This window comes from Fusarium sambucinum, chromosome II (genome assembly GCF_050947815.1).
Source record: "Fusarium sambucinum isolate potato_lamoka chromosome II, whole genome shotgun sequence".
In the NCBI taxonomy this organism is placed as follows: Eukaryota; Fungi; Ascomycota; class Sordariomycetes; order Hypocreales; family Nectriaceae; genus Fusarium; species Fusarium sambucinum.
This window is the reverse complement of record NC_139293.1, coordinates 4,404,345-4,426,067: the sequence shown is the minus strand read 5'-3', so window position 1 is coordinate 4,426,067 and position 21,723 is coordinate 4,404,345. Positions and strand designations below refer to the sequence as shown.

The window sequence follows — 21,723 nt, the reverse complement described above, 5'->3', positions numbered from 1 at the left end:
CGGTTGGCATTGGTTACCAGAATGGTCGGCATTTTCATTGGGACGTTACCGTCAAAACATCAAGTACAGTTGATGTAAATACACAAGACAAGGCATGTCACCATTGCTTTCAGATTGGTTGCCATTTAACCGTGCCCCCCTGTAGATCATTCACCTTAGTGTCTGTTGGCGTTCTTCTCCATGGTCACAGGCACGTAGTGGAAATTAAACCGCGACATTCAGCGTTGTTCTGCAGATCCTCCAGTGCCGAGCAGCCGAGACAGGCCTGAGATCCCCTCTGTGGCATCTGACAAATTAAGCATCCAGATCATCAATAATTAAGAACATAATAACCGTGACACGTATATTGTAAGCTTCCCAAAAGCTATAAACACCAGTACACCTTTGCTACGCAATCAAAATAGCGAATATCCTTGTCCCTAACATGGCTCGTCTCTGAAACTAGCTCGTGGCACTGTTTAAAGCATCATGATGCCAGCGATGCCAGCGACAGCGACGACGACACTGGCTGCCATGGTGTTGAGGCCGGCGGCATTGCCCTCATCCTTCTTGCTGTCATCGTCCTTCTTGTCGTCGTCGGAACTGCTAGAAGCAGAGCCAGTCTCCTTTGCCCAGGAAAGTTCGCTGCAGAGAGCGCCGTTTTCTTTTAGCTCATCAAGCTGCGACTTGACCTCAGGGATATCGGAACAAGCCGCCATAAGCTCAGAAACGTCGCTGATCTGGTCCTTATACCAAGAGCTGAGCTTCTCGACATAGGAGGAGTACTCCTTAGCCATGGTACCGGTGACGTGGGGGAATTCGCAACTGTTGGTGAAGGTGGCGAGCTCAGTCTTGCTGGCAATGAAGCTGAGGACCGATCCCTCCGGGGTAGGAAGATCAGTCAACTTGGGGAGGAAGTCTTGAGCGAGTGATGCACATTCTTTGGCGTCGCGCTTCTCGACAGGGCTGGAAGCGGCAGCGAGGGTGGCCCCGACAGCAATGATGATGGTTGAACGCATAGTGGAAGTTTTGTGTTGTGAAGAATTTCGAGGGGTGATAGAGGTGAAGGGATGAATACTGAGGACAGATGGGTGTGGAGTAGTGCTTTTATACTCAAAATGGAGTAGCGATCATCACAGGCTTGCCAGACCAACAAGAGTCTTGTCTTCTATTAGAATAATTAAGGGGCTATAGCTAAGTAACTATGTCTTAAACATACGAGCACCGATCCCTCGAAAAAGAAGCTCAATTTGAAACCCCTGCACGGTGGTTTTCAGCTCATAAACGAGCTATGCCAATAATTGCATTAGACTAGTTTCATTAAACCGCCACTTTCTTCTGGCACAATGCAACAAATAAAGCACCTGTGTCTGGAGTTTCATTCGATATCAATGAGAGTGCCAGCTAATTTCCACTTTTGCGCCATAAATTGACTGTTCTTTGGCGGGGTGTTATCGAAGCACGTCCACGGATGAAGAGGAGATTAATGAAACAAGGTAGGGCATCAAACAACCTCCTTGAAACTTAAAAGAGACGAAGTATAATTGTCATGCTCAGTTGAGGATGTGTCAGATATGATACGGCCTCAATATGTTCAGCAACCAGAAAAGCAGCCTCTAGTAATCGCATCTATCTCGGGTCTGAAACTTGGAAGTACTAGTCTACTATGTAGACATGTAGCTACCACCACACCACATATGATCTAACCTAATTTAGAAGCCAGCTCCAAGCAAGGACTACGCCGTGGCTTCAGCTGAATACAATCGAGTAGGGCTGAAGGTGGCGGTGAAAGAAATCGTGTTCTAGATTGAGCTCTTCGAGGGAAGTTTGACTGGTAATAGAATAGCTTTGTGATTTCCCGGTTCATTCTTACTCTCCGGTCGGTCTTGAAAGGTACTCTTGTCTTAATTTATTAAGGGCAAAGGGGAATTGAATGCAAAAGTATTGCCGTCCTTTACACATGTCCATCTCGAACACTGTCAAGGGTCCTTAGCGAGGTCCAATAAAGCATCCTTTCTTTTGACAAGTAATTTCCCGATTATCCATGATTGCATTCGTTAATCGATATGAAATTAGGCTCTGAGGTTGTCAACAATAAGGGTCAGTGCGTGTCCTCTTTTGAAATACATGACCTTGGGGCTTGCATCCATGAACACAGTTGATACCCGCGACTATAGCCGATCTACAGCTAGAGATGCCATTCTTATCAGGGGCTCTGTTTCGCATCTCCATAGACCATTCAACGGTGTGAGACTTTGTATTAGTCGAAATGAAGCCGCCGGAACATTACATCGGGTCTGTTGTTTCAACATCAACGAAGGCTTCGGCCACCTCGTAACTGCAAGTTCTTCATTATAGACTCGCTTTACTATCCAAATCATCACATACGACCATACCTACCAGAAAATACGGGATCCCGTCTGCTCTCCCATAGTCAAGCTGGTAAGGGGCGGATTAGTAGTTGGGTCGGTGACGACCAGCGAATCCCCGCTGTTGTATGTTTTTGCCTTTTTAATGAACAATAGCAGCAGTACCCTTACATGTGACAAATATTTTTTGCTAGACTCCAAAGAACAATAAACCCGCAATGAGCCCACGGGTTGTTAGGTTGTACCAACGTGCAGGGGACCATAGAACAGGCGGTATGTAAGGAGATAACAAGGTTGACTTCAATGGCGTCGAGAGTACCCAGCTTCGACTCGCGCATGTCATCTATCAGCAACTGTGAGAATGTTCGAGATACTCCGTACTCTTGTAATAGTGCACCTAACCACCTGGGCCTTTCCACGCTTGAAGTCTGGTAGGCACATGTAACAATCGCACCTTCCAAGTGACATGACGTTGTTAACACAACTTCCTTTTCTCAAACATTGTCCGACATTTTATTTCGCGCATCTCAATCAGTTTCTTTCTCACCAGACACTGCTCTCTTATTCTTTCACCGTACATTTCGACTTCAATCGCGAAACAAATCATCAGTAGCGACCCTACACACGCAACTCACGATGCCTCACGTCAATAACGATGACGAAAATACATATGATCAGCATCAAACTACGCCTTCCCCCGAATGCGACGCCACTTCGCAGATAGATGGTGAGTCTTCCAGTTGTGTCCAACGCTGAGCTCCAGCTAACATCAAACCTTTGGAGGCGGTGACAATAACAACGACGACGATCGTATCGTTGCCGATTCCTCCAAATCGGACTCTTCTCAGTACGGCGATCAGAGTCCATTCATCACAGGCATTTCCGAACACACTGTCAACACTACTACTTGCACCGTCGAATTGAACACCGTGTCGTCCGATGGCGAGTGGAGCTGGATCCCAGAGATCGACGTTCAGAAGTCCGTCCCCGACGTTCTCTACCGGTACTAGGCGAGCCTTGGAGGGCGAGACAAAGCGACCGGTCTTGATCAGTACCATGTTTTTACTATTATTCGTGAAGCTTATTCCAGCCGAGATCATACCATGAAATTCCTCTGTCAATGGGTGGGATATCCAAATGAAAGGAAATAGAATTCCTGGGAACAGGAGAAGAAGGTTCGGCAGATTGCTACGGACGTCTACGATGTGTGGGTCAAGGATAAGAAGAACGCATAATAGAGATGGGCGCTCTAGGGTTCTTGTCGTCGGAGCGACGAAGCTTATGATCGCCATCTTGTGTTTTGGGGTTTCAAGGCTCAAATTTCTGACTCCATTAAGTATATAGCGCTGTGGCCCTTATGAGGTGTAACGGCAAACGAAACACTGTTACAGGAGCACAATTCTGTTTATTTTTGTTTGTTCTGGAACCCATTTTACCTGGCAAGGAGCGAGTCTCTTTATGATTCCCATGACAAACGATAGTTACCGGCCAAGAAGACAAGAGACAACAAACCAAAATGCAATCTTCACAATGACAACAAGAACTTGTTGAGCCTGCCACTTGCAATCTACTACAATAGAAGCACTATATGGCACTTTCTCGAGGACTGGTACCATCTCAGCTGAACTATATCTAAAGCTCACTGAGAGAAGGCGGAGAACACCCCAGACAGCCCACGATGCCACCACAACAATTGAAGTTTTCTCTGGGCGACGGCTATTCTTGCGAGGCAGCAAAAAGAAATAATCAGCTGTGTCAATCGACCACGCCAGGAGTCGAACCTGGAATCTCTAGAGAATCAGATGCTGGAGACCGAAATCTAGCGCCTTAGCCATTAGGCCACGCGGCCTGATCAAGTTTGATAGAGTGATGGCTAGAATTTGGAATCATCAACATCAGGTTGGCCTTTCTTGTCAGCGTGTTCGCATATACTGAAAGAAACGTTTTTACATTAAAACACCAGATGGTGTGAGGAACCATCTTTGAGGGCAACGGGACATTTGTTTTGTGTACTTTCAAATAAACGAGGTCGGAGTTTCCGCTCCTTTGCTCATACTTCGTCATCTCAGTCAACTGTGGCGAAGAATAGCAAAAGCAAGGCAGTCATGGCCCAAATGCGGGCGCAGGTCTTTGCCAACAGTTGCAGTCACAAGGCTCATGTCGAATTAAAGACATCTTCAATTGAATTTATAAAGAAATGAGCTGCAGTTGGCTAGAAGACGTGCCACCAAGTCCATCAAGCAACTAACTCTCCCCATCAGATTCAGTGACACCCTCTTCCACAAACTATACACCCTTCACACAAATTTGTATTCTTGCCATCGCAACATGGCGCATGCTTTCTTGTGAATATCTCTCCATAGAGACCCCTATGGCAAGACAACCGTCGTTCACGATTGAACTCCGCAACTTGTAGGGGCGCAATTCGTCGAACGAGGCTTTCCTTCATCCAGGTGCCTTCAGATGCAGGGTATCCCTTCCAATTGACCCAGAACTCATTCTTCTCATCGTATCCTTGACCAAAAATTGTGCGATAGCCGATGACACGAAAGACTTCGAGGGTGACGGGGGGAGAAGGCCAACCCAGGGAAGATGCGTCGTAGGAAGTTGCTTGATCGGTGGTAGGAGGTTTATTAGGACTCGAGCCAGATAGAACTATTCTGGCATTTTCGTCCGGATAATTGTTGTCCAAGATGGGCAACCCGTTTATGACAGATGAATATCGACGGTAGGTGTGATTATTTCCAGTCTTGATCCCCTCAGAGTGCTGGGGCAAATCGCTGGACAATGCTGTTGCTCCCGAAGTCAGGGATTGGTGTTGCGGAGAAGAAGAAGTCGAAACTGTATGCTGATTAGTGACTAAATCTCAGAGAAGGAGGTACGTTTCACTCACCATCCTTCGCGGGGTCAAACGACCAGCGTGAGAGGTAGTCGTAGATACGAGGATCATACGACGTACACATGCTTGTGACGATAATGATGGTGCGGTGGCTGATATAATGTGATTCCGTGTAAGGTTCGTAGTCGAGAGATGAATACGGCAGAGAGAGGAAGAAGCATGGTAGAGAGACACTGTGTCTTATGTCTCGTCACAGCTAAGTAGAAGGTGTGCGTGTCTTTTGCCCGGTCTTTGTTCGTCATCTCCGCATCCATCACTGCAGACGTAGGTCCAGGCAGCTGAATATGAACAAACAGGTCTTTGAAGGAAAGGTCTACCTTTGTCTGCTCTCCGATTATGTAGTTCTCTGCAGAATGAAGCCTTTTGATGTTCAAGACTAAGCAAGACTAAATGGCAAAGTTGAAGATGACGATGAGATTGCCCCTGAGTGGCAGGAATTACGTCGCAACTGGTGTTGTACAAAGAGGCTGATGTTCAGGGGTCCTTTCATGGTACAGAGTTGATCCTTGCAGACAGCACGAACAAAAAGAGCGGAATTGATAAATCACATTACTAATTTCTTCTCTTTTTCTTATTCCTCTCTTTGTCTTGCCAGTGCCATTCTGGAAGAATGAATGACGTGTGCGAGGTGACACTAATGCATCGCTTTTCACCCTCTGCCTTCTTTGCTTCCTTTCTCCCAGTATTATCATTGTTATGCCGCCGTCAATGGATCACATGTTTGCCTCTTATCAATCTCCCAAGTTACACATAATCACGGCTTAAAATGATGTGTCACTTAGAGTTATCGTTTGTGTCATGGGGAAGTATACTCTAGCGGACACGATCAGACGATTTAGATAACGCTGCTTGAGGAACGGCGTGGATTCTTTGCTTGATCAACAGATGTCGTACAAGACATTGCACGCCGCGTTCCAAAGACACAATACCCTCATCTAAATCTCAAGTAGTGTATTTACTGAAAGAGCTAAAGACGATGAGATAACAGTCATGAAAAATAGAAAGAAATAAAAGAGGCCCCAATGTTGTAGGAAGGGGTATCCTGGTAGCAAACGTGCGTTGCATAAAGACTTTGGTTACATTTCACTTCCATGAACAAAAAAGAGATTTGGTGCAACACGCAAAAGATGAGGTTCTGCCCGGGCTCGAACCGGGGACCTTCTCGGTGTTAACGAGATGTCATAACCAACTAGACCACAGTACCAAGCTGTTTTTGTTGCAAACAAGCGTAGTATCGTGACCTATGTCCTGACAAGATGGTCGTTCGGCTAGTCGGAAACAGGAATAGCTTCTCGGTTTCGGCATATTATGGAACTAAACAACGCTGCTTGCCAGTCTGCCTCGGAAGCTTGGAAAGTGTTAAATTTGCAGTGAAAAAATGAATACACTCGGTCTCAGCCACGGGCTACCCAGCGTAGATGCCCTTGGCGTTGATGATCTTTCTGTGACGTCTTCTCGATGACCAAGACACTATGAAGTTCAAGTCAGAGGTAACTTGTGACGTCACTAAGCTTAAAATGCGATGTCGTGAATAGTTTTACATGCTCTCCGTGGTTGGGTTTTGATGTACAAGTCAAGCTTCAGATTTTGGTGCAGTCCATTTAGGCATGCACACTAGCCATGCTACGTCAGTTGTTCTCGCCAGCGTTACTTGTGAGGCATTCAACGAGTGTCATTGAGCAAGAATATGTTAAATACCACAAATAACCAAATACTTCGAACTTCTCATCTCCTCACGCACGAGACAAGCCAAACTGAATACTTACACAAGCACCAAATCCTGCATCTGAACATCCTGCCAGAACTTCCTTCCACCTTTTCCCCTGTCCTCTGTAAAGAAAACGCCTATCTTCTCGTATGCTCCCTCTTCTTTAGGTGAGGGTCACACTACGATTCCAAGCAACAATTCCTGGTCATCCGATAAATTATGACTCTTCAGCGACACTTCATCGCCTGGGAAAATGCTGGCAGTGAGTATCAGAGATATATCGTTCATTGATCCACGTGGGTAACTCTTATCATTAAAGCAAGATTGACTATCCCAGTCGAAACGGATCTTGGCCATATACTTGTTACTTTTGGACCAGAGAATGTAGTTAAACGATGGTGAGTTCATGTCCTTCCACAAGTTGTATGAGTGCTTGATCCTGATTTTTCCATTTCGTCTCGTTGGCGGTTTGAATATTCGTGCTTTTAATAGTAGACGGCTTTCTAAAATGCAGCCAAAATTGTTATGCTTATCTGAGGCGACAATTTTTGAGCCACGAACTATAAGCTCTCATTTAGGCCTTTTGTCATGGTTCAAGATCCAATTTACCAATAGAGGACGACAAGCCCGGCTCCAAGACGGTGCTGTATATTCCTTCGACAAAAGCCTTTGGTAGTCATCGAATTCCTGTCATGCCGAGGTACCGGTCCAAAGAAGGCCTTTGTGAATGTCTGACCCCCACAGGCCTGCTAGATACGCCTGATTCTTGAACTTTTCGCTGAAAGACCTGGTCAGAGCTTCGATGGCCGGGAACTTGTCGTTTTCATATGAAAGGTTTCTTTTGGAGTAGTTCTCGATCATCCTATACCATGTCTCGAGCCCTCGTTCCAGAGAGTCCATTGTCTTACAAAACGACAGCGCCATACTGCTGAGCCATCAGCTGCTTCAAGTTGCGACCCACGATTGACGTGGAACATCAGATTGCCGAAGAACACCTTCCGCGGGGCTAGTTGATCCTCCTGGAATGTCCAGCCTCGCGTACTCCACGAGACTTCGTTAATGTCCGAGTTACCGGCGGAATCATCAGCAGGGCCGTATTTCCCAACTTGTTTCGTGCACCTCCGAACTGTTGCTGAAGGTGGATGAAGCATTCGAAGAGTGATATTGCCCGAGACCGAGTTGTTGAGCTTCGACTGGAACTTGACTCTCACATTGGGCGGGCCGTAGTCCTTGTAAAGGAAACCACTGGAGCACGAATTACCTTGTACAACACATAGTGTAAGATAGCTGTTCTCATAGATGTTGGACATCTGGAACGACTCGTTTGACCAATCGTCACGGTCTCCTTGAAGGATACACAAAGCATCGACCGAGAGGTATCGTATGTCAAGCGCCCTGCAAACTCGGATCGAGTCTGCAACTGTCAGGGGAACGTTCTCCATAGGAATCTCATCGAGATGCTTCTGTAACACGCCATTGGTTGTCATGAGTTGTTTCAGCGCTGCGTTCCCTGAGCCCCAGCAGTAACTTAGTGCTGCGTATCGTCTCTGTGAAGCGCCAAGCATACAAACGCCGGAATCCGTTTTGGTGATCACCAGACGCAAGCCAGATGGACAAGATGCCTGCACATCAAGTAGACGAGTTGGTAAGAAGGGTTTGTCGACAACTTTCATCGGTTGTTCTTCTTCTGAAAGTCGAATGAGTTCATCCGTTCTTCTCAAAGATGCTGGAGATAATGTATCGCTTATGATGGGCTGCCTGTTGATCTCGAGCCAAGAAGTGCATATATCTTATGACACGTTATTCTCAAGGAATACAGCATCATTAAGTGTGACTCGCCAAATTCTTATATGTAGTAGTGAATGGAGTATCTCCTTTTCTTTCCCTGGTACTCGATTGTGAAACAAATATACAGCGCATCTAACCATGTTCTTTGGGGGCGATCATCATCGATTTCATACTCTTGGAGCTTGTAGGTAATCTCGGTGATGACCAATTCTGCTTTGCTGGGTAGTACCTCTGGGGCCACAGCTGGAGATCTGAATTGCTCAACAGCCTCGGTCTTTACCTCCTCTTCTCTCTTCTTCCCTCTTTCTGCGCCAATTCCCTCTGTCTTCTCGTCCGAGGTCTCAACTTTTGCGTCCTCTTCCTTATTCTCCTCGGCATCCGTGTTATCATCGGTGTCAACGAAAGCATTGCTTTCAACAGCGCTTATATACCTAGTCACTACTCCCGTCACTTTTTTCACTGTTCCACATAAGGAGCTCTTGCTGGTCTTCTTTGGTTTCTCTGTCCGTTTCATCGGCATTTCCATGGGTTCTCTCCTCCTCCTTCTGTCCTTCTCCTTTCTCGTTGCTTTCTCTGTGGCAGTCTGCTTCATTCCAATCCCCTTCTTCTTCTTCATCATCATCATCATCATCATCATCATCATCATCACCCTCACTGTCCTCAACATCAGCGTCATCTCCTTCCTCTATTTCTTCTTTCTGTTCATCCTCTCTATCTTTCTCTTCTTCCGTCTCGTTTTCTCAACTCTCCTTTATTGTGTCCCACGTGGTTCTCAGATCACTACAGAGGACCTTGCAAAACGTACATCCAGCCGACGCTGTATCGCCAAGCGCCGGTAGATCGGGAAGCTCATCGTTCCTTAGGTACAAAAGCCCCAGTTCCGTCTTTGCAACGGTCTTAGGGGCATTCACATCATGATTTGGCATCACGTAGCTCAAAGCCTTGATCGCCATGGCCACTCTCGATCCAGATGTCGCTATTCGATCCTGTTGGGTTTCCACAACCTCACCGAAATCAACAAAAGGCGATCCATTCTCTTTCTTCTTGGTCTCTCCGCCATATGAAGCATCGTCAAGCTCTAAGACTTTGCAAAACTTGCATAGTTTGTCAAGAACAATGGTGTCTGTGCAGGTATCGTCTAGCTTGTTACTTTCGGTCAACATGTTGGCGGTGTTGGGGAATGGAAAATAGAGATGCTGGAATCGGAACAGGTTCGTAATTACTACACAGTCACAACTATTTATGCCCTCCTACTGTCCAGCTTGTCCATTGAACGCGTTGTTTCTCCATACATAGCATGTTGGTCTGGCCTCACTTTTTACACTCCGCCTTGACAGGCAGAAAATCGGCCATGATCGACAATGCAGGACACGATAATTGGGCTACAGCCTGAAATGTGCAGTTATCGAAGCCCAAGATTGGGGCCCCTGGGCATTTGAAACGGTCTGTGCGATTGATCTTGTTTCTTTTTACTCACCATGGTCATTCGCAAGTCAGACCAGAAGCAGGAAACTCCACAGTCAGATCCATGGGCAGCTGAATGCAAAATGGGACTACTATCAAGAAGGGGTAGGTAGTAGCCCGTAAGAGCTCGTCTTGTGATAGGGGTCCTCAAGACGCGATTGAGCGAATTTGGTAATGCAACTCGAAGTAGTCTCGAGTCTCGAGTCCTACAGGGCAAGGCATGGCTACGAAATATTTTATTACAGAGGCCAGAACAAACACTGTTCGCGTGGGAACCAGCACCCGAAAGCGCCATTGGGCAAGACATATACATGCAATGAAAGCGGGCCGCGGCAGCGGTAATGGGAGAAGGTGAGAGGCCTACAAATGGTACAGCTTGGGCGGGGTCATTGCCTGACGCAACAGTTGATCAGCGATGGTCAGGTTGATGGCAAAAACGTTTGTGAGAAAGATTCGGGCACGCCCTGAGAAGCGAGTGATGAGGCCCAGCAGTGTCAAGAGAGCTTCAAGGCGTCGAGTGACGGCACGGTTGGCTGCTAATACAAGTGATGAGCACTACTGCGAGGTCGCTGGCCAAATGGCGCATGCGACCTCTCACATTGTCGAAGTATTCGCGAGCAATACTGGGAGCTTGAGTATACCGCCAGCATTCCACGTCTTCCATTGCTTATGTTGCAGCCTCATGCCATCGCTACGAGCACGGTTTCCCTCGCATCGTTGGCGATCGTGGGTGTCGAATACCTTTGATCGTGAAGTCGGTGCAAACGCGGGGCCTGCGTATGCTAAGCAACTTCAATAACGATACTATCATCTTGGCAAAGTCCTATTCTGCTTCTTGTACATGTGGGGGACCAAGTGTTCCCAACACATGCTGCTTCGTACCAGCGAAAGTCGTCAAGCTTCCCAGCAGCCAACTCCATGTCAGAGACTTCGAATTGTTGAGTCGCCGCCTAATCGTATCAAGTATCGAACTTGTCGTGGAGTGGCTGAGGCGAAATGGTCTGGTTAAGTCAAAGCGAACCAGAAGAAAGCACCGGCAGAATGAAGCGACGGTTGCGTGCTTGGAGGGATTCGGACATGACCATTTTATTCGCAAGCCCAGTTCTCATAGCCAAGTCGACGTGTGCTGGCCAATATATTGATCTGAGCAGGTCGGTAGAATCGTGTCTGTAGTGTTTTAAGGATCGAATGTGCGGTTCGCTCGTGAGTATCGATCGTATGGGCGGGCGCGCGAGTCGAAGGTGTCCGAGTGATGGGTGCAATTTAGACGAGATCCCGAAGGTCAGGCCCTGCCATAGCAGATGTACCTAGCTTCCATGTTGTAGCGGTTGAGCTCCAGTCGCAGCTGTTAGACTATTCGAGGCTGATATGGTGCAAGGCGGAGGCGCGGAGGAGACGGAGTGTCTTGACCAAAGGAAGGGCACATAGGTTGCAGAGGCGTCGCTAACAAGAGACCAAAGCTCAATGTCTATAGCCTCAACTCGGAGTTATCGCGTTACCAATGGATTCGTATCTTGTCGCCTTGCTCCGAGTCATTTCGTATGCGCAGAGCTTGGGAAGGATTTGTGAGCTGGGTGATTGGAGTTCACTCCATCGTTTGTCGGCAGGACGCGTTGTAGCAATTGCATATCTATGTTTGTTTCGTAAGTAGAAGCAGCAAACGAAGAGCACCGATCAGTGAGCTGGGGCCAATGGAGAGACTCTAGGCGGGTTGGGACGTCATCGCGTCAAATGGACGATTCAGAGGCCAATACCAAGTCCAAATGAGTGTCTCCCAGTAAATACACCGCGGTACAAAGTCAAAATTCATTTTAATATCATCGAAGACGTCCTGCTCCAACGTACAATATCTCTCCGTAGCAAACGAAACTGTAGCTAGTCTGCTGCTAATTTTGAAGCGCTATCCACGTTTTTAGCGTACTCTGTTACCCTGTATAGAGAGCGAAGGAATCGACATCTATAATGCATCTGAAAAGAAGGTAATGTCGGCATAATGTGGTGGTTAAATGGTTATTCTTATTATATTAAAGAAAAAAAGCTACAAATTAACTTCCATTATTGCAATTGACGTTTTCTTTGGGTTATCGTAGAAAGATAGAAACTGTAAACGGAAATTTTGACAGCGATATTTTGAGTACTCCTACTGGCGACCGTTCCTTTGTCGCTATTTCAACACAACGTTGAACTTACGAAAAAGTGCTTCTGAGAAAAGACAATTGACTCAGTACTGGTTCTATGCCCAGATTAGATCGAATTATTATAGAGCCTCAGAGCTTTTGGTAGAATCAGGACAGCTTCAATCATCAATGTACTGAGTTGTTAACAAGTGTGAGGGTGCAAAAATAAACAGCTCAAAGCTCAGCTTCAAAATGCCATGAGCCCAACTATCAATTTCGTCTCCCATACTTTTACATAACAGCCCAGTTCTCTGACAACCTTGCTGTCTTGACCCGACAAAAGCTAGAGAGAGGGAGCTTTGTGTGCTTCCTATTGGCCAAGAGCTCACAAAACCCACTTATTCTCACGATCGGATTAACCCCTCTTCCGCCCCACATCCAGCCTCTTCATCTCGGTCACTCTGCCAAACGCAATCGTTCACGCACCTTACCACAAGGATCTCTTCTTCGCCATGTCCTCTCCCCGCGACCTCCATCTCGACCTCAACTATCGAGGCTCCTCTTTCTCAATTTGTACATATTCATGAAGCGACCTTCAGATGCCTTTTTACCCTCCTCACGAGCCAAACCGCCGCCTCCGAAACGCGTCCCAAGAGCAGTCGGTGAATCGCGCTACAGGCCATCATAAATTCCGTTTCGCACCCTTCAAACGAGCGTCTTTTGGCGACCTACTCCTTTGCTGGAACGAGCGGGGTCTGTAGAGGGGACTGTTCGAGTCTTGCAGCTCAGTTCTGGAGCTCGAATAGTTGCCCGGCAGCGAAGCTGACTTCTCTTGGCTAAAACCTGTTGGTCTTTCGGCCGTAAAAGAAGAAAACCTCACTCTCAGTCTTGCAGCTCAGTTCTGGGGACGGAGGGTAGGGTTCTTTGTCAGAAATCGCTGATTTGGAGGTGTGCGGTATCGAGCTTGATCAAGGTACGTGCTGCAGCAGATTTTGAAGCTGACCGTAGAACCCACCGAAAATGGCGACGCTATCGAATCTCGATGTGAACACAACAAATTCTGCGGTTGCTGCTTGGTGTTGGAACAATGCGACACGCTTCTTGGCCGAGCCTGATCCCCAAATCAGGGATATCACCTTTACGACGCGCTTCGATAGCATAGCAACATTCTTTCAATTAAATATACCCATCAGAATCAAAGGAATCAAGACCGGCACGACTTTGATCCTCAGAATATCTCCTTCATTCATCTCTTCATTTGAAATCACACCAAATCCTACCATACCTAGTGCCGTGCGGGACAAATTCCACTCCAGTACCCTTTGTCTCAACTTCCGCCTCAATAGACACCCCGAAGTCCTCGTTTCAGCAGAAGCTCACGAGCCGCTCGCTCCTCTGCGCGCACAGTCAGGGACAGTCCTAGACGCGATCCACGAACTTGCAAACATTACCGCACTTTCAATCTATATCAAAGACTCAGGCACATCAACGGCGCAACTCCAACCCGTCTGCGATGCTGTCGACAGCGGTGTCTCGCTCGTTGTTCAAGATGATCTTGTCAGCATGTTTAGCGGCACGGGCGCCAAAATCGTCACACTGCCCGCCCCTCATGCAGACGCTCCCCATCAAGAGCTACCACCACCGTCCTACGATCAGACGGAACCTCCACCTCCCCATGCTCCCATTTTCGAATCGCGGAAGCGGCGACGCCTCAAGGATGACCCTCGAGACGAACGTGACGAAGATATAGCTTTGATATGGGCCCAGTTGGAGACAATGCAAGCCCGATACGGGGCCGAGATCAAAGCCCTTAGAGAAGAAAACCTAGATCTTAGGGAAGAGGTAGATGATTTACGAAAGCAAGTCACTGCTTCTGAAAAGCGCCACAAAGATCTGAAAGAAGAGTTTGACGCGCTGGAAACGAGGACGGAGATCAAAGCCGATGAGTTGGGCGAGGAGTTGGGCGAGGAGATGGACATCAAGATCCTTGACGCGAGATCCGAGATACAGGATTTGGCGGAGAATGTCAAGTTCATGAGAGAGGACGTTGACCAGGACAGACTGGTAGACCGTGTTAAATACAAGGTGCTCGAGCATATAAGGGGAGCAAGTTTGTCTTTCGATATGCCGCCGGCTGACTGATCCTAAGTCTTAGGGTATAAAAATAAGTAGTCTAAGAACTATACCCTAAGAAGCATAAAGTGTCTTACTATTTTCGTCTCTTACGTTTCCAGCGGTCAACTTTTCTATACCCTTCTCTTATCGTGAGTGCGCCATTGGCGAGGCATGGCATTGTTATATTGCGTCTCTCGTTTGTTGATGTCTGCCTGACACGTCTTCCTCGACGTACCTCGACTCCTCCAAGCCCCTCGTCTGTGCATTCAGACCTGCTGTCTCGCCTATTATCGCACTTGATGTTGCTATTTAGTGCTCTTACAAACAACAATCGCGCACCCGATTTCTTACTCAACATGACCTGCTTCCCCGTCCTCTCGACCATCAATCCGACTTCGATTCACTGTCAGTGCTGATTGCCCACCCATCGCGTACGCCGACGCACCACGAACGATTTATACTACACCCCTCTACGCACCCATTCAAAAGGTCAACGGCCGTCAAGATGCCATAAGTTACCGGCCAGCAGGCGAAGCACCCCGATTTGAGTCTACACGAGAAGGATTCGGATGTTTGCGACGGCCACACGAACGCTGCTCACTGGTAATCGTGGCCCAACCATGCGCTCGATTTAACGGCAACAAAGACAACTGAGCGGGAGATACTTGAGCAAGCTAATATGGCCTGTCCACTTTGGCGACCCCGAGTTCCTGCAATGCTTCCACCCTATACTGCTGCTGTGTTCAACTGCCGCGACGAGATCGAGAAATGATATTCCTATCGAGCAGTTTTGGTGATAGCCGAACTGCAACGCGATTGAACACCGCTGCTGCTGATTGAACATTTGCGCATGCACGTGAAGCAAGCTTGCTATCGGTCGAGTCCATTAGCGAGGGTGACTTCCCCTACTTCTCAGCTCAACTATTGTCTAGTCACCCGAGACACAAGAATGCGCTATGATTTGGACGGTCATTAGAACGCCTTAAAAAAAGAAGCGACTCGATCCATGAACACGATGCACTCAATCTACGCCGTAACCTCTATTACTTCTGTCGCTCATCCGAGGTAATCCTGATTGCTACTCTTGAAGACACCCTTCTCTCCATAAATGCATATTGCGTTCGCAAATCACCAACTGCATTGAACCACCGTAATTAAAAACGTAGCGCCGCTACCACTATTATCATGATACATCGGATCTTATCTGCATCGATCTTCTACTAGCTCTCCATACATTGAAGTTGCAGAACCTCCCAGTTGCCGAGACGCTCCCCTTGCCTCCACAAGAGCGCCGCCTCCGCTGAAGGAGGTATGACCCAAATGTTTGTGCATTCGTAGTCAAAGAAGCCAAGCGAGAACTCCCATCGCTCTTCCAAGGTGACCGCACATACCGACGAGCATTCTTTTGCCGGCTAGAGAAACTCACACATTGTGGCCAAAGTTTGATCGCATTGTGGTCTAGAGGTGATCAAGTTCATCTGAGAGGTGAGCACTTCTCGGCTGAAGAGAGAACCTCTAATGAACCATCAGATATATTTATATATATAGAACTGTACCATAAGCCTTACACGCTCGTGAACGATTGCTCTCAGCCTCAGCGCCTACCCGCATACAGAGAAGTGAGCACATAAAGCGGTGCTCTCCAATGCACCTGGGTGTAGGGCACAAGCTGCCAAGGCCCTAGACACGTTCAGCTCTCTTCTTGTCTGAGTATGATGTATGATTTGCCCAGTGTGTTTCATGGCGGATTACAAGATAAGAAGTACCGCTCGTGTAGCTACACAGCCTTGTATGACTTAGCGGTCCTCGCCGACATTTAACTCATCAGTCTTTGTATTTGACGGATAGGTAAATATATTCTCTTAATTACAGTAAGAGCTATAAAGGAGACTTAGATCAATAGCTTTCCTGTCCCCTTTCTAGTTAGGACCTGGACTTTATTGAAGTCAGCTTGTCCTTCAATGCTTATGGGCATAAAGCATACAATTATCGTGCAGCTTGATTGCCAAGCTCGCCCAGCAGTAGGTGTTCCAGCCACCTGCGTAACCCTTCTATTAATAAATCAGGCTTATACCAACCAGTGCAACGTAATGCGGCCTAATGAACACATAGCAAGTATATAGTTGGTGCTTGTGGCCTATTCTATTGTCTATCACACACTCAAACAAGTATATCATTGTGAACAGACTCGCTTGAATCATGCCAGAAACTCGATCGAAGCCACCGTCACACTCGTACGAGCTGGCACCGGTGCACGATACCGAAACTGAATCAACAGAGCCTACATTAGCCTAAAAACCTCCTGTGACCGAAGAATCTGCCCAATATAGAATCTGCTCCCAGCACGGATGGGGTCTGGAGATACTGTCGGCATCTGTCAGCCTTCTCCTCTTCATAGGAATAGTGGTGATCTTTTGGACCATGCAGGATAAACCTGTTTCGAAATGGCCATTCCCGATATCGATTAACGCGACAATCGCGATCTTATCGACAGCTTGCACTGCAGCTATGATGCACAACGTCAGTGCTTTCATCGGCCAGCTCAAGTGGCTCTACCTCAAACTCAGACCCCATCAACTTTATACAGTCCACAGGTTTGATGAAGCCAGTAGAGGCCCATATGGATCGATGCTGTTTCTTCTCAGAGTCTCCTACAATATAGCCACTCTAGGTGCGCTCATCACAATCCTTCGACTAGGATTTGCTCCAATGGCCCAGGAGGTTATTAGCCTAGAGCCTCGGCCAGTGAATACTACCGATAAAGATGCTACATTTGGGTTCGCCCATACGTACAATAGGAACCTGGCAATAGGCCCTGCAGGCGGTGAGTAGATACCTGGAGGTGGGAAAGCATCCAAACGTCGCTTGTTGATAGAATGGCCCCCTGATCCACACATGCAAGCAGCTATAATAGAGGGGCTCTACGGGATTAATACTGCCCCTCTCTTCAATTGTAGCGGCGCTTGCATGTGGCAAGATCGTTACGTATCACTCGGCTTCAAGAGTGTTTGTAAGAATGTCACGGTTTCGACATTGAATACGAAGTCCTGCTTATATAGCACCGGCAAACCGATTGTCACAAAGGGTCCACCAACACGACCACCACTGGACCATATGATATGCAACATGACTACGCCCGGTGGTATCACCTTGTCAATCCAACAGGATTTCCCATCTTTCCTGACAACATTCCGATCAAACACGACAATTCTAACGCTTCAGCAGAGGGCAAGCACTAACCTGATGGGATTCGCAGTTTATCGAACAGGGCGAGATGAGGACTATTTCCCTTTGGATACCGACATTACGGAATGCACTCTTAGTTACGCTTCTTATGAATACATAGACGCTAGGGCAAATGGTAGCGTCTTTTCTTTCGGCAACACCCATGTCGTCGATCTTGAGTGGGCGGCTCGATCTCAAAGCCCTCAGAAACCTCGCCTTGTCAGCTCTCTTGCCAAAGCCGGTATACCTGACTTGTACTTTGACGGGGTTGATGAACGGGCCTTAAAAGACTTTCTATAGTCGCCCACTTTCCAGCTGGAGTTTGTGGAAGGAGACTATGACAGCCTAAAACATGGCTTGAGCGCCATACTTGGTGACAAGGTGAATCTGTCCCGCGCCTTTGACAACATGGCGAGCAGTATGACGGATTACGTACGATCTGGGCAAAATATGCAATTGGCAACAGGGGTTAGAATCGACACGGAGATATTTGTTGCTGTGCGATGGTATTGGTTAGTCGGGCCAGGGCTTGTAGAACTGGCTTCACTGTTGTTTGCTGTCGCCACGATATTCAGTAATGCCAGAAGGCAAAAGGTGCCTCTTTGGAAGTCTTCGGCACTAGTACTTCTGGCTTGTCAGCACGACCCAGATGAAGGTCTAATCCGGGGAACTTCTGAGAGTGTCACTGAACTTGAGAAGAGAGCAAGGGGCTCCAAGGTTCGATTGGAATAGTTACATTCGCGCTGTTCTTTGCGCACAATAGATTGATCGTTTCGGTGGCAGGGGAATCACTGCGGCACCCAAAGTCTGAGCTTGTGTCACATTGAAACATCTCGTATCCAAGGGGGATATTTGGAGATAACTAATACATCTGAAAAGCCGGCTTGTGACGCACAAGTCAGAATGAAACCGTCTCATCAGTGCACGGTTCACAAGAAGGGAGGTTTATAGTAGCCTCCAAAAGATACATCGTCATCTGTTAGACAAGCAAGCTTATTGCTGCTGTGAATAGTCTAGGATTGAGCCTCATATGATGCGCAGAAGACTGGACAAGTAAATACCAAGAAAAAAACCAGATAATTTCCCAATGACCTCTATATATGATATCGTACAAACAATAGAACGCCTGCATGCCGTATCGTGTATGCTCCGTCTTCTTAAATCAACCCTGCTGCAGAATCATGCCCTTTCCCATCTGTCAATAACTCCTCTGCGAACGAGGAGTGGTACACTCAATGTCGGGCCTCTCGTGCCTAGGATATGTCAGCGGTACTCTAGTTCACCTTTGCTAAAATACTTACAGCTTGTTGCCGCCAGTCAAGTACAGCTCGGGGACAAATTCGTTTGACCTTGGCCTTGCTCTCCCATGTCGCCTCATCCACATCATACCCGATCCATTGAACGTGATAACTCCTCACACATTCGTCAATGACGCTGAAGACGTGGTACATCGAAAGTTCGGTGGCGGAACAACGTCCGCCGAGATTGTGCCAGTATTGGTAAACCTTGTTGGGCTTCACGGCCTGGACGTCGTACTCACTGCACCGCATCCCCCGCGAGCCATCACGCCAAGTAACCCACATGTCAACAATATGGTCAACGCGATTGACGTAATGTGAGCGTATCTCGAAATCGTTGTCATTGGCACCGCTGAAGGGCATGTAAGGGCGAGGTTCTAATATTGTCAGCATGAAGTCATGGATGGTAGAATGTTGGGAAAATACCTTGACCAGGCTCGTAGAAGTAGGAAATATGATCTGATATGATGTTAGTATGATCAGTAATGGAAGTTCGACTGACTTACTGCGATTAGCCATGATGGTGATGTTCTGGCGAATGTTGAAGTTGGAAAGTGTAGTACGGTTGGTTCTGTAAGAGTTTGAAGTCTGCGATTCTGAGTTGATGAGTGAACTCGATCTTGAAGCCTGAAGAATATAATGTTCAGACTTTATAGAGATTGTAATGGCTTTGAATGTCTTCTGCCCGGCACTACGTCTGCTCCATCAACAAAGATATCAGACATCATCACGTTCTTGATTGTATGGTAAAGGTTGAACGAGCCTTTGTATCATGGGTGTTTTCACGATAGATCATTTTGGGTTTTGGGTCTGAACTTGTGATAAAGCCATGGCCAGGGCTGAGGTTATCGTAGGATCGCTGGCTTTCATGTTCTGCTAAGCCACGCATTTGGAGAATAAATAAAGCCAAGGCACTAGCAAAGAATTACTTTGTGTTGTTCTATGTGGAAGTTACTGTGGCTTTATGATTCGTCATAAGGCTATCCTAGTAGCTAGATGGCCCATCCTTCATAGCAGGGCGTTGTTATCGATTCTTTGTCCATTTTTAACTTCATCCCCTGGATTCTCAGACTAGTAGTTGTTGAGTAATGTGGTATTCATGTACCCATGCTTCACCACTACGCTTCGCTCTGCTGAGATGGGTTGGACATGCTTCATTTGTTGGGGAATTGTTGAGACGTGTAAGAATGGCGCCGACCCTTGCACTTACCCATACACAAAGGTTCTACACAGGGCCGGTTTTTGTAGAACCGCCTCATTATTTTCGGCGCCAGCATGTGCTGGAACACAGGCCAGGGAGTCTTTCATTGACCTCAATCCTGGCAGGTTGGCGTGCTTCCACGTCCTTGAGACGTGCCGAGAGAAATAGGAGAAGAAATTATTTCAGAAGGGAAATCACAAGAAAATAAGCTTAGATCATAGTAGCTAATAAATATTCGCAAGCCAAACAAACAACCCTAATTTGAATTAGACTGCTCCATTAATGTAACTTCCAACCCCAATGTAGTAAACTGACCCCAACAGAGAATGCCCTTAAGAGAGGTGTTGTTCAATTTCCTTCTGTGTCCAATCCCAAAGGCTTTCTCGAGCATCTCTATCTTGGCTCAACTTACTTCCTTTACCTGTAACGCCAACAGGGTGATAGAAGACGCCACTCTCAGCTTTAGGATCAGAGAGAGCCCATAACTGGTTCAACGCGCCTTTGCTTGAGTTGACACCAACCAAGCTGAAGAACAAGCGAGTGAGTGTTCCCACAATGAGGCTGCTACTGATGGCTGGACCAGTCAGGTTCGTCTGTACAATTCCTGGATGAACGCTGATAATCTTCAAGTTGGGATGTCGCGCGGCAAGGGCCGCAGCGTAATGGACGTTGGTGAGCTTCGAGATAGAGTAGCGGGATGAGCTTGATAGGTTGGGCATGGTAGTCTTGAACTGCTCGAATTGGTAAGGGTTCTTAGGAGACATGGCTTCACCCATTGAGGCGAGGAAGACAACCCTCACATCAGGGTTGAGCTTAGTAGTCTGCTCGAGCAGAGGAAGAAAAAGATGAGTGAGGAACGCGTGACCCATGTGATTTGTGCCAATTTGAATCTCATATCCTTCCTCAGTAAGGCCTTCGGGTGTCATCATGATACCGGCATTGTTGAGGAGAATGTCAAGGCGAGTGGACTGTTGCTGGAATTCCTTGACAGCAGATTTGATGCTTTCAAGTGAGGCAAGGTTTAAGGAAAGAAAAGACACAGCATCTGTATTTGAGCCTTGCTCTTGCAGCTCGGCGATGGCTTGATCGAATTTTGCTTTGGAGCGACATGCAAGGAAAATATTGGCAGGGTCGTGTTTCAGGAGTTGTCGGGTGCTTTCCAGACCCAGGCCAGAGTTTCCTCCGGTGATGAGGATCACTTTGCCATTGAGACTGGGGATGTCAGTGTCTGGAGAGAAATTGATGGAGGACATCTTGACTGGAGGATTGAAGTTGTTTTGTGAAGGTTCGAAGTGTAGTCAAATAACTTGGAAAGCCCGTCGGGATCGGGGCCATGAAACCTACCGTAGGATGGATCGTGACACCGACACTAGACTGATTGTGGCAAGACTAGAAAAGAAAGCAGTGTAGCCAATAATAACACGTCGATTCTTTGGTAGCTGTGTAAGTGGATAACGTCTTTAGCTTGGTAGACTAGAAATAGGAGGTATCTGATATTCGGGGTAACATTGCCATTGAGAACGGTACAACTTTTGGCCACTCATATTGAATCAAGGTGGT

At 47.3% G+C, this 21,723-nt stretch overlaps 8 protein-coding genes across 8 annotated transcripts; 3 read left to right on the top strand and 5 right to left on the bottom strand.

Annotated features, from left to right (window-relative positions):
* Positions 1-458: 458 nt before the first annotated feature.
* Positions 459-998, bottom strand: FSST1_008386 (uncharacterized protein; the record flags this gene model as incomplete). Its single annotated transcript, XM_083225266.1, has 1 exon — positions 459-998. The coding sequence occupies one exon, from the start codon at positions 996-998 to the stop codon at positions 459-461; it is 540 nt and encodes a 179-aa protein (XP_083084347.1).
* A 1,986-nt stretch (positions 999-2,984) lies between these two features.
* Positions 2,985-3,358, top strand: FSST1_008385 (uncharacterized protein; the record flags this gene model as incomplete). The annotated part of the gene is made up of 2 exons (XM_083225265.1): positions 2,985-3,075; positions 3,132-3,358. The coding sequence occupies 2 exons, from the start codon at positions 2,985-2,987 to the stop codon at positions 3,356-3,358; spliced, it is 318 nt and encodes a 105-aa protein (XP_083084346.1).
* Positions 3,359-4,417: 1,059 nt separating this feature from the next.
* FSST1_008384 (uncharacterized protein) lies at positions 4,418-5,311 on the bottom strand (the record flags this gene model as incomplete). The annotated part of the gene is made up of 3 exons (XM_083225264.1): positions 4,418-4,502; positions 4,652-5,189; positions 5,242-5,311. 3 exons carry the CDS (start codon positions 5,309-5,311, stop codon positions 4,418-4,420), a joined length of 693 nt encoding a protein of 230 aa, XP_083084345.1.
* Positions 5,312-7,009: 1,698 nt separating this feature from the next.
* FSST1_008383 (uncharacterized protein) lies at positions 7,010-8,520 on the bottom strand (the record flags this gene model as incomplete). Its single annotated transcript, XM_083225263.1, has 2 exons — positions 7,010-7,116; positions 7,824-8,520. The coding sequence occupies 2 exons, from the start codon at positions 8,518-8,520 to the stop codon at positions 7,010-7,012; spliced, it is 804 nt and encodes a 267-aa protein (XP_083084344.1).
* Positions 8,521-13,344: 4,824 nt separating this feature from the next.
* On the top strand, positions 13,345-14,466 carry FSST1_008382 (uncharacterized protein; the record flags this gene model as incomplete). The annotated part of the gene is made up of 1 exon (XM_083225261.1): positions 13,345-14,466. One exon carries the CDS (start codon positions 13,345-13,347, stop codon positions 14,464-14,466), a length of 1,122 nt encoding a protein of 373 aa, XP_083084343.1.
* A 2,172-nt stretch (positions 14,467-16,638) lies between these two features.
* FSST1_008381 (DUF3176 domain-containing protein) lies at positions 16,639-18,396 on the top strand (the record flags this gene model as incomplete). The annotated part of the gene is made up of 4 exons (XM_083225260.1): positions 16,639-16,673; positions 16,770-17,263; positions 17,315-17,931; positions 17,980-18,396. The coding sequence occupies 4 exons, from the start codon at positions 16,639-16,641 to the stop codon at positions 18,394-18,396; spliced, it is 1,563 nt and encodes a 520-aa protein (XP_083084342.1).
* Positions 18,397-18,938: 542 nt separating this feature from the next.
* FSST1_008380 (chromo domain-containing protein) lies at positions 18,939-19,481 on the bottom strand (the record flags this gene model as incomplete). Its single annotated transcript, XM_083225259.1, has 3 exons — positions 18,939-19,339; positions 19,389-19,421; positions 19,469-19,481. The coding sequence occupies 3 exons, from the start codon at positions 19,479-19,481 to the stop codon at positions 18,939-18,941; spliced, it is 447 nt and encodes a 148-aa protein (XP_083084341.1).
* Positions 19,482-20,495: 1,014 nt separating this feature from the next.
* On the bottom strand, positions 20,496-21,416 carry FSST1_008379 (uncharacterized protein; the record flags this gene model as incomplete). Its single annotated transcript, XM_083225258.1, has 1 exon — positions 20,496-21,416. One exon carries the CDS (start codon positions 21,414-21,416, stop codon positions 20,496-20,498), a length of 921 nt encoding a protein of 306 aa, XP_083084340.1.
* Positions 21,417-21,723: the final 307 nt, after the last annotated feature.